Raw genomic sequence first — 11,570 nt, 5'->3', positions numbered from 1 at the left:
CTTGATGGCCACATCCTTTGATTACAGATATGGCAGTTGACATTTTTCATCCACACATAGTTAAAGTAATTTTTAATCTATACATACTTCTTGTCTCACTTTGCTATTCCTTTCAGGTGCCTACACTGAAGTCAATGTTTTGCCCAAATTCTAGATATTAAGCAACATTGTTAGAAAAAGGTTATACAAAAGCCATTGTTATCCATAGTAAACCCCCCCCCCCCAGATATTGATATCAACACAATTCCCTATAGTTGTAGTTTTGCTATTTTATAATTTGAGTAAAGAAGCAAGAAGGAAAGAGGCTTTATAGTCAGGGATTTCAAGAACCTGGGCCTGCCAATCATAAAATGTGCTCCAGAGACTTTATCCAGCAGTTTTTTTGTTGTTGTTAAACCTACTTAGCCTTAAAAATACTTTCCCCTTCCCTGGAACAATTCCCTCCTCTGAAAACAGAGACACCAAAAATGAGAGAATAAAGGCCCTCACCTTTTTTTAGACTAGATGGTTAAAAAGCAGTGTTTCCTACAAACAATTCAAAGGCCATTGGATCTTTAATTTACCTATCTACCCTTCAAACCCTACATACTTCCATTGAATCCAAATCACCAGGCCTCAGTGGGCGGTGGAGGGTTGGGGGTTGGGGGTGGGGCAAGGATGAACAGTCTATGGAACAAGTCAAGTAATTCAAATGTTTGATAACCACTGACAGATCAATTACAAGATTCCCATATTGCTTGGGAAGAACTTGTTCAGTTTGCAGTTCCCACCCTAGATATTTTCTTTCTTTTTTCCTAATTGTCCTTTCCCAGAACTGTTTGTAAAGCGACATGAAAAACTAGTTTCATTTATTCCCTCATTAATACAGAGTACCAAATATTGCATAGAACTTAACATTTTCTGCCTTTACTAGGATTTAAAAACACATTTTAAAGAAGGTAAAATGAGAACAGAAGATAAAGTACTGCAAGGTATAAAGGTGAAACTTCCTAGAAAAAAAAAAGTTAAGCTCACTACAAGCACCCTTTTATTCATTTTTTCTTATGTATGTACATAGAATCCCAAATATTATCTTCCAGCATTATTTTCATTACCTCTCATCTGTCCCACCCAATCAAAAACAGGTAACTTGTCTCCTAGTTATTGTACTAAATCCATACTTTCTTCGGTCCCAGAAAACATTTCCTTGCTTTTGACCTGCCTTGCTTGGATCTCCTGAGACGTGAGGCAGGTTGCTTGGAGCTTGAAAAGTTCAGATAAAGCACGGTAATGTGGAGGAAAGACAGAAAGATGATAGGGGAAAGTTTGAGTTTACAGGATAAAAATAAAACAAATATTCTAAGAGGCATGCAGGATGTTGGGTAGATAACCTAATTACAAGTGGGTGAGATAATGGTCAGTATTTGGTTCTGAGGACTCAAAATATGAATAGGAAAGCAGAATACAACTGGTCTGAAAGATGGAGAAATCCAAGACTCAATGCAACTTTATTACCCATCAATCAATAGTTCCTTTAGCACCAGCATTACACTTACAAGTGTGAAAGCAAAACTGACACCTTGTCTAGCTTCCTTTATGCATATCACTTCTCACAATATGGGAGAGGGAAAAAATTCATACTGAGATAAAGCAATAAAATAGCAATAAACAGAAAAAATCCCTGTCTGTATAAAACTACATTCTAGTTGATGGATGCTGAGAATAAGCGAAAGAAGGAAAAGAATAATAGTATATTTAGGAGGTGATCTGTACAGCAGAATATTGAGTGTGGATGACAGATCTGATCAGTTAATATTTGAACAGAGGCATGAATGAAAAAAAGTGAGCCATAGGATAACTTAGAGAAGTGTATTCTAAGAACAAAGGCCTTGAGGTAGGTATAAGTTTGAGAAGTTCAAAGAATAAGCAAGGCCACTGAGGCTGGAGAACAGTGAGCAAAGGAAAGATGTGCAGGGAGATAGGATCAGAAAGGTAGGTGAAAGTCAGATCGTGTGTGCCTTTGAGGGGCCTCCTAGGCCATTGGAAAGATTTTGTCTTTAATTTGAAGTTAAGTTGGAGTGCCTTTGGAAAGTTCCATCATGAGAGAGTTCCATGACATTATTTGACTCATGCTAAAGCTCACCCAGGATACTATGTTAAAAAATAGACTATAGGAGAGCAAGAGTAGAGGCAGGAAGAATATGAAAGAGGCTATAGTAACACTCAGGAGAGAGATGGGTGGTAGCCATGGAGATAGTGAGAAGTAGTCAAGATATATTTTAAATGAAATTGATGAATTGTACGTAGGTTATGAATGAAAGAGAGGAGTCAAGGATTAATTGCAGGTTCTTGGACTGAGCACTTGGAAAGAGCTGCAACTTACTGATAAAAGAGGCAAGTAGATTTGGAGGGGGAAAGCCTAGAGTAATATCTTAGGCAAAATGTTGAGATTCTTGGTTGCTATCCAAGTGGAAATATCAAATAAGAAATACCAAATTCCCAAGTTGGGAATATGAAATTTGAGAATCTGGAGTTCAGGAAAGAGAAAGGGGTTAGATTTTAAAATCCCACTTCTTGCTCGTTTATAGGGTTCTACCCTTTCTTTCCTGGTGTAGGAAATGGTGTTCTTGCCTGGAGAATCCCCGTGGACAGGAGCCTGGCAGGCTATAGTCCATGGGGTCTCAAAGAGTCAGACATGACTGAGCAACTAAGCAGAGCACCCTTCCTGGAAGCTTTTAGAATCAATTTAACATGTCTAGATATATTTTCCCCCCTCATATCTAACTTTGGCCTTAGTATTTCACTAAAATTTGGACGTATTTGGGAGCCCTATTCTACCTACCCCAGCTGTTGACTGTTGTTATGCATTGAACTGTGTCTCGATAAAAGATATGCTGAAGTCTAACTCCCTGGTGCCTTAGAATGTGGCCTAATTTGAAAATGGGATCTTTGTAGATGTAATCAGTTAATAAGGTCATTAGGGTCTAATTCATAAGGTCTAATCCAATATGACTGATGTCCTTGAAATGTAGAAATGCACAAGAAGAAAACTGAGACAAATGGGGTTACGCTGTTGTAAACCACAAGATACCTGGGGCTACCAGAAGCTGAAGACAAGGAAGGATCCTGGCAAAGAGGGACAGGGCCCTGCCAACATGTTGACTTTAAACTTCAGAATGATGACTGAGTACATTTCTGAGAAACAACATTTCTGTTGTTTTAAGCCACTCAGTTTTGTTGGGCTTTGTTATGGCAGTCCTAAGAAACCAATGTAAACTAAAAATTTTAATAATAGAATTATATTATTTAATTTTAAATAAAATTTTAGATTTTTTAAAATTCCTAGACATTCCTTCTTAACAATTCCTTCTTAACAGTAGTATTAATCCCTGGCCTGGTCAAATACTGGTTTTAAAACTTGGACATTTAGTATAAATATATAGTTCTATTTTTCCTTATCTGCCTTATTTGGCCTCTTTGAGGCCTTCCAAGATAAAAGGTGTGTTGTCTTTCCTTTTATTCTGGGGAACTATTTATTACTGTTTCTCAAATAGTTCAAGATCCCAGTTAGTTTAAATAGTATGTCATACAAACTGGCTTCACTGGATGTCCAAAAGTACAGCAGGGCTCAGAGGGTGGCCGAACTCTGAATGGCTCAGTTCTCCAATTCTCCCCCTCAGCAGTTGCCCTCCTGAGTGCTGTCTACAGTTATTCTTGCCTTCATACCCACATGACCCTCCATCTTGCTGCTGCCTCTTGAAAACAAAGAAGTTTCTTTAACAAAAGATAAGAGCAATCTACATTCCCCTACTCCAGGGTACCTCTGGGCCGCTATCTTATCTGCGGTGGCATTAGATTAGAAATATAGTGCAAAATAAATGTAATGCACTTGAATCATCCCCAAACCATCCCCCCTCCACCACTGGTCGGTGGAAAAATTTTTTGTCTCCCACAAAATTGGTCTCTGGTGCCAAAAGGGTTGGGGAACCCCTGCCCTACTCAGTCCAACTGCCGAAATGTTTGTGCTAATCAAATTGGTCTAAATTTTTTGAGCTAATCAATGTGGAAAGTGGTTGGGACTACGTTTAAACCAATCAGGCCAAGGTTAAGAACTGAGATAATCTCTCTCTTTCGGGGAACACACAGTGGCTGCTGCTGCTGCTAAGTCGCTTCAGTCAAGTCTCCTAGCGACCCCATGGACTGCAGTCCACCAGGCCCCTCCATCCATGGGATTTTCCAGGCAAGAGTGCTGGAGTGGGTTGCCATTGCCTTCTCCGACACAGTGGCAGTGATTCTCAAAACTGACTGCTCAATGGAGTCACGTGGGGAGCTTTTTAAAAATTCTAACGGATGAAAGTGAAAGTCACTCAATCAAACTTTTGCGACCCCACGGACTATATAGTCCATGGAGTTCTCTAGGCCAGAATACTGGAGTAGGTGGCCTTTCCCTTCTCCAGAGATCCCAACTCAGGGATCAAATCCAGGTCTCTCGCATTGCTAGTGGATTCTTTACCAGCTGAGCCACAAGGGAAGCCCTAAGTGAAGTGAAAGTTGCTCAGTCGTGTGCCAGTCTTTGCGACTATACAGTCCGTGGAATTCTCCAGGCCAGAATACTGGAGTGGGTAGCCTTTCCCTTCTCTAAGAGATCTTCCCAACTAATGGATGGCTATATTCTAAATCACTTAAATCAGAATTTCTGGGGATAGCACCAAGACATCAGTATTTCTAAGAGTCCTCCAGGTACAATGGGCCGTTGTTTTTGCCAAAAGTTTTCACTTTTGTCTCAGGTTCAAAGGATTTGTTAACAGAATAAGCCATTTGTTATATACAAGTAAATAATACAAATATTAGAGAATTATCTAGCTTACTTTCAATATACTAACATTAAATGAAAAGAAAAACAGAAAGAGCAGAGGATACATCACCAAATTGGGTTTTGACCAACATCCAGACTTAATTAGCACTGGGAAGTCCTGTGTCACAGAACATCTGGAGTCCCAATTGGGGAAAGGTCCCAGGCCGTGCGTCCACTCCATGGGTGAGATTGCAGTTTGGGGTTCCCACTTATAACCCCAGGACAGATATCATCATCAATCTGTGACCAAATTGCAAGGCTGGTTTCATGTTAATGCTATTTGTTTGCTTATTTAACTTATATGCAGAGTGTGTATATATATATATATATATACTTATATATACTCTAAGTATATATACCCATATATACTTATATATACCCATCATGTGAAATGGGTCCAGGTTGGAATGGGTCCATCCATCCAGGCTGGATGAAGCACAAGCTGGAATCAAGATTGCCGGGAGACAGACAAATGGCTGAGAAAGTTGTGGTACATACACACAATGGAATATTACTCAGCTATAAAAAATAGTGCATTTGAGTCAGATCTAATGAGGTGGATGAAACTGGAGCCCATTATACAGAATGAAGTCAGAAAGAAAAACACCAATACAGTATATTAATGCATATATATGGAATTTAGAAAGATGGTAATGACAACCCTATATGCAAAAGAGACACAAATGTAAAGAACAGACTTTTGGACTCTGTGGGAGGTGAGGGTGGGATGATTTGAGAGAATAGCATTGAAACATGTTACTACCATATGTGAAATAGATGACCAGTCCAAGTTGGATGCACGAAGCAGGGCACTCAAAGCTGGTTCACTGGGCCAACCCAGAGGGGTGGGATGGAGAGGGAGTTCGGAGGGGGGTTCAGGACAGGGGGACACATGTACACCTGTGGCTGATTCATGTCAATGTATGGCAAAAACCACAATATTGTAATTAGCCTCCAATTAAAATTAATTAAAAAGATTGCTGGGAGAAATATCAATAACCTCAGATACCCAGATGACACCACCCTTATGGCAGAAAGCAAAAAAGAACTAAAGAGCCTCTTGATGAAAGTGAGGAGAGAGTGAAAAAGCTGGTTTAAAACTCAACACTCAAAAAACAATGATCATAGCATCCAGTCCCATCACTTCATGGCAAATAGATGGGGAAACGATGAAAACAGTGACAGACTTTCTTTTCTTGGGCTCCAAAATCACTGCAGATGATGACTTCAGCCATGAAATTAAAAGACACTTGCTCCTTGGAAGAAAAGCTATGACAAACCTAGACTGCATATTCAAAAGCAGAGACATTACTTTGCCAACAAAGGTCCATCTAGTCAAAGCTATGGTTGTTCCAGTAGTCATGATGGATGTGAGAGTTGGACCATTAAGAAAGCTGAGCACTGAAGAACTGATGCTTTTGAACTGTGGTGTTGGAGAAGACTCTTGAGAGTCCCTTGGACTGCAAGGAGATCCAACCAGTCCATCCTAAAGGAGATCAGTCTTGAGTGTTCATTGGAAGGACTGATGCTGAAGCTGAAACTCCAATACTTTGGCCACCTGATGTGAAGAAGTGACTCATTTGAAAATACCCTGATGCTGGGAAAGGTTGAAGATGGGAGAAGGGGACGACAGAGGATGAGATGGTTGGATGGACATGAATTTGAGCAAGCTCCAGGAGTTGGCATGCTGCCATCCATGGGCTCACAGAGTCGGACACGGCTGAGCAATTTAACTGAACTGAACTTTGTCTTGTAAAACTTAGAATGTTGTTAAGTCTGGGGCTTGATTGGCCAGGCCCCCTCCATGGGCTCAAAAATCTCAAAATTCTTTCCCCATCTTATCTAAGGTGCTGCAAGTCTTGCAGTCACAGCAGGCAGTCACTCCCAGTCAGGGCAGTGTCCAGGCAAGGTAGAAGCAAGATCAGAGGCCTGCTCTGCTCTTTTGCCTCTGAAGCTTGAAGAAGACAACTTCTATTTTATTTCCCTAACAGCAAATTTGAGAACTACATACATAAGGGATTAGGTGAGTTCCTTAATGAAAATCAGCATGCAACTAGAAAAACAGAAGAAAAATGCTATATAGTAGTTGACAGCCCTATAATGTATATTATTGACTAAGTTATACTTCATAACATAAGAAATCAAGTCTTGAAGAATACTTTAAGGAAACACATAAGAAGAAATGAAAGTCTACAAGAATACTTTCAACTAAGAGTTTGAGTGCCACAACATAAGATCCTGCATGCCGCAACTAAGACCCTTAGCAGACAAATAATTTTTTAAATAAGAATACTTTGACGTGATAGCCTTCATCTCCATTGCTGTGTTTACAGTGTGGACAAAGACTGTAACCTGCCATTTCATTAAACAAAGGATGTTGTGGCCAAAAAGTCATCAGCCTCAGCAGCTGTCTCCTCAGTGCAACCTGAGGGAATTAGGACAGAGCAAAACAAGATAATGGCCCTACATAACCCTGGGAGTTGGTGATGGACAGGGAGGCCTGGCATGCTGCAATTCATGGGGTCGCAAAGAGTTGGACACGACTGAGCGACTGAACTGAACTTAGTGTCTGAAGAGTCCACTTTTAATGAATTTTCAGGTAATGCTAATACTGCTGGTCTCTAGACCAGATTTTGACTCACTTCTCTAACCTGTGACACTGTAATAGCCTTCTAGTTGCTTTCCTTGCTTCTACTGTGAACTACCTAGGATCTATGATCCACAAAGCAACCAAAGTGATTAAGGTTAATCTCTACTGGAAGCAATCCAACAGTTCCCAAAACATTAAAATGAAACTGCAGCTAGTCTCCTTTGCACACCCAACTGTATTATAACTTTCTGCTCCTTTAAGATTTCAGACTTTTTACTGCTTTGGAAAATATGCATAATTTGTTTCCATTGTATGGTCAAGTTCTTTATATACGGCAAGCTTTTTTGAGTGGTAATTCTCTGGGGAGAACACTATCACTGAAAATTAGGCACGTTTTATGTGATTTGCCATGAGGCAGAGCAAAGGCAGCAAAACGGTTAGTTCTTGGGTATCATATCCAAGCTTCAATTTCCCTAACAGGGGAATCTACACATAAACTGGGCACCCATGTGCTTGTGAATGCAGGATGTATAAACTCAAGGAATTTGTTAGTACCAAGTGTAAGCTAAATTATCCCGTTTTGTACACAACACAGAACATGTTCTACAAAAATTCAGTACCACATCGTTATATCACTTCGGAGCACTAGACAGTCGCACCATGGATATTGAAACTTTTTAATCTTGTATGCTGAAATTCATAAAAAGCAACATCATCGAAAAAGCCAGTTTCAACAGCAGTTCTTTGAGAAAACTTAGCACATCTATACCCTGTTATATTCTCCCACAAAACTAGATAATCATACTTATTCCCTCATTGTATCTAAAGGAATAAGGATATTTGTACTTAATGAGTGAAAACCAGTACAAAAAGCTGGGCAGCAGAAAACCTGTGTAAAACAAAATGACAGCTGCTTCTACTGAGAAGGTGGGTGGCTCTGAAAAGAACCTTTAGAACGTCAAGTAGCTAGGCAACTCGAGCGAGCGCCGAGTCCCGACAAGGACTCACTTGGAGCTGGTGTACTTGGTGACCGCCTTGGTGCCCTCGGACACGGCGTGCTTGGCCAGCTCGCCGGGCAGCAGAAGTCGCACGGCCGTCTGGATCTCCCGGGACGTGATGGTCGAGCGCTTGTTGTAATGCGCCAAGCGCGACGCTTCGCCCGCGATGCGCTCGAAGATGTCGTTGACAAATGAGTTCATGATGCCCATGGCTTTGGACGAGATGCCGGTGTCCGGGTGCACCTGTTTCAACACCTTGTACACGTAGACGGAATAGCTCTCCTTGCGGCTGCGCTTGCGCTTCTTGCCGTCCTTTTTCTGGGCTTTGGTGACGGCTTTCTTGGAGCCCTTTTTGGGCGCGGGAGCGGATTTTGCCGGCTCGGGCATAACCGCAAACACAAGCTGCACAGATTACCAAAAACGCAGACGGCAACAGGGAGCACGCGGGCGGACCGGCAGCGACTCGGTACTTATAGAGACTGTAGGCAAATTAAGGTTCTGATCACGCCCCGTTGCGATTGGCGAGATTTCAGTGGCTCTCTCGCGAGGGAGACAAGGTTATGTAAATGAGTGGATTCTGACTGCGCTATCCTATTGGTCACGAGGCCGAAGATGTGCTGTAGCCAATCAAAGTGCTTCACAGGCAATCGCCGTTCTGCCTATAAAAGGGTGAAGTGGGGCCGTGGAGGGCGAGTTTGTCGGGCGTTTGGCGGGAGCAACTGTTAGTGGGTGTCGCTGTCATGTCTGGTCGTGGCAAGCAAGGCGGCAAGGCCCGCGCCAAGGCCAAGTCGCGCTCGTCTCGCGCAGGCTTGCAGTTCCCGGTGGGGCGGGTGCACCGCCTGCTGCGCAAAGGCAACTACGCTGAGCGGGTGGGGGCCGGCGCGCCCGTCTACATGGCGGCGGTCTTGGAGTACCTGACCGCCGAAATCCTGGAGCTGGCGGGCAATGCGGCGCGAGACAACAAGAAGACGCGCATCATCCCTCGTCACCTGCAGCTGGCCATCCGCAACGACGAGGAGCTGAACAAGCTGTTGGGCAAGGTCACCATCGCCCAGGGCGGCGTTTTGCCCAATATCCAGGCCGTGTTGCTCCCGAAGAAGACTGAGAGCCACCACAAGGCAAAGGGCAAGTGAGGCCGGTCTCCGCAAGTCCTACCCAGCTCTCCTGTAGAAGGGGCATCTGTAAAATCAAAAGGCTCTTTTCAGAGCCACCCACGCTTTCAAATAAAGAGTTGTTAACAATAACTTTTCGATTCCAACCTTGTCGGTAGTAAACGGGGAGCCCAGCCTGGGTTGTGGTGGACCGTAAAACCTAGGACTTAAGCCAGGTGAAGGTAGGAAACTTGAGCGCGCCACGGTCGCTTCAGTTCTAAGTGCTCCGCGATGGTTTATGTTTGGGAGTCGGATGTCTAGGGTTCAACACCAGTTGTTCCCCAGGCCTTTGCCCAACTCGAGGAGGTCTAAGTATCAGCGGGATGTTCCCTCACACACGCATACATCTCGGACACCCCAGTGTGTTAGGGAAGCGGACAGATGTGAAGAAATTGGCGGACCTGGGTTTTTGACTTAAGTCTACTATCTTAAAGGGATAAAGATGCCTTAGCGGTGGAGATAGAGGTCCCCGGTTCGGCTTTTAGAAACGGGATCTCGCGCCCTGCCGCGGGGGAGATAACTTTCCGATCTTCAAAGCACCGAAAGGAGGAAAACAAACCAAGATCCGTCCAGCCAACTAGACTAGGAGACCTCTGAAAAGGTAACTGCGTTCAGGGTGCTGGGGGCGGGGGTGGTGCAAACAGGTCGAGGTTCAGTTTGGGAGTTAGCGTAGAAAGCAAGAGGGTATCGTAAGTAGTGTGTTCTAAGGGACTGAGAAGGAACATTGTCACAGCTGTTCTCAAATATGACTCTCACCCTGAAATAAATGAAAACCGAGGAGAGGGAAAAACTAGGCAAACTGGAAAGTAGAAAGGGAGGCCGATGGGCGGTGGGGCGGAGGGGGCGGGGTAGGGAGGAGTCGGCCCAAGCCAGTCAGTGGCGCTAAAGAGAACGACGTCCCAGCCAATGGATAGCCAGCGCGGGACTTTCAAGTATTGTCCCGCCCAACTGGGAAAAGACTGCCTATAAAGACTGCTGCAGCGGTCGCACCCCTGGTTACTCTTCCTGCGCGGCGCTGGTCCCGTAAGTTCGCGTCTTGGTTCGCTATGGCTCGTACAAAGCAGACTGCCCGCAAGTCGACCGGTGGCAAGGCCCCGCGGAAGCAGCTGGCCACCAAGGCGGCTCGCAAGAGCGCGCCGGCCACGGGCGGCGTCAAGAAGCCGCATCGCTACCGGCCGGGTACCGTGGCCCTGCGGGAGATCCGGCGCTACCAGAAGTCGACCGAGCTGCTGATCCGCAAGCTGCCGTTCCAGCGGCTGGTGCGCGAGATCGCGCAGGACTTCAAGACGGACCTGCGCTTCCAGAGCTCGGCCGTGATGGCGCTGCAGGAGGCGAGCGAGGCCTACCTGGTGGGGCTGTTTGAAGACACGAACCTGTGCGCCATCCACGCCAAGCGCGTGACCATCATGCCCAAAGACATCCAGCTGGCTCGCCGCATCCGCGGGGAGCGGGCTTAAGAAGTGTGCGCTGTGCTCGAGGTTCCATCAAATCCAAAGGCTCTTTTCAGAGCCACCCACGACTACACTTGAAAGAAGCTGTGTCACTTGTCCAGGCTCTTTAGGCAGGCCTTCGCATACTCCGGGAGGGTAGGGCGCGCTCAAGACGGGAGGACCTTAGAGCGCGCAAAGCTCTGGACTCCGAACAGACATAGGCTAAAGGCCAGTTATCCAGTCTAAACCTTTGCTCGCTGCTGCCTTCCCAGATGTCAGTAACTTAAGAGTTGGGTCAGTGTGCTTGTCTGGCCTGGCGGGTTGCCGCTGCTTCCTTGGGCGCCCTAGAACGTCCACCTTGGCTGCTTAGAGTTGGCCCTGTGTTTTCTTGTAGGTTGGGGCTCTTTTCCAGCGCCTTTGTGCTCCACTGTGGCCCACGATTGTAATTGTCCCGGGAGCAAGGTGAGCTGTGATTAAGTGCGGGGCGACTGGTGGTGTGGGGAGGTGGGTTGAGAGAAGGCGGAGTCACGGGAACGCTCGGGATTCGCGGGTCAAAGGGCTTTTGGG

The 11,570-nt window shown here is 44.9% G+C and overlaps 3 protein-coding genes across 3 annotated transcripts in view; 2 read left to right on the top strand and 1 right to left on the bottom strand.

The window, feature by feature from the left end:
• Positions 1–7,686: 7,686 nt before the first annotated feature.
• LOC104987698 (histone H2B type 1) lies at positions 7,687–8,997 on the bottom strand. The gene has a single exon (XM_010838742.1). The coding sequence runs from the start codon at positions 8,807–8,809 to the stop codon at positions 8,429–8,431; it is 381 nt and encodes a 126-aa protein (XP_010837044.1). The 5' UTR covers positions 8,810–8,997; the 3' UTR covers positions 7,687–8,428.
• A 97-nt stretch (positions 8,998–9,094) lies between these two features.
• On the top strand, positions 9,095–9,666 carry LOC104987699 (histone H2A type 2-A). Its single transcript, XM_010838743.1, has one exon. It carries the CDS (start codon positions 9,163–9,165, stop codon positions 9,553–9,555), a length of 393 nt encoding a protein of 130 aa, XP_010837045.1. The 5' UTR covers positions 9,095–9,162; the 3' UTR covers positions 9,556–9,666.
• An 882-nt stretch (positions 9,667–10,548) lies between these two features.
• LOC104987700 (histone H3) overlaps positions 10,549–11,570 on the top strand; it is a 1,211-nt gene continuing 189 nt past the window's right edge. The window contains exon 1 of the mRNA XM_010838744.1: positions 10,549–11,033. Within this exon, the coding sequence (XP_010837046.1) occupies positions 10,620–11,030 (411 nt within the window). The 5' untranslated portion in view covers positions 10,549–10,619 and the 3' untranslated portion in view covers positions 11,031–11,033. The remainder of the gene's footprint in view (positions 11,034–11,570) is intronic.

Source organism: Bison bison, unplaced genomic scaffold, assembly GCF_000754665.1.
Source record: "Bison bison bison isolate TAMUID 2011002044 unplaced genomic scaffold, Bison_UMD1.0 scf7180017864104, whole genome shotgun sequence".
Lineage (NCBI taxonomy): Eukaryota > Metazoa > Chordata > Mammalia > Artiodactyla > Bovidae > Bison > Bison bison.
The sequence above is the reverse complement of the archived record's forward strand: the minus strand, read 5'-3'. Positions and strand labels throughout refer to the sequence as shown.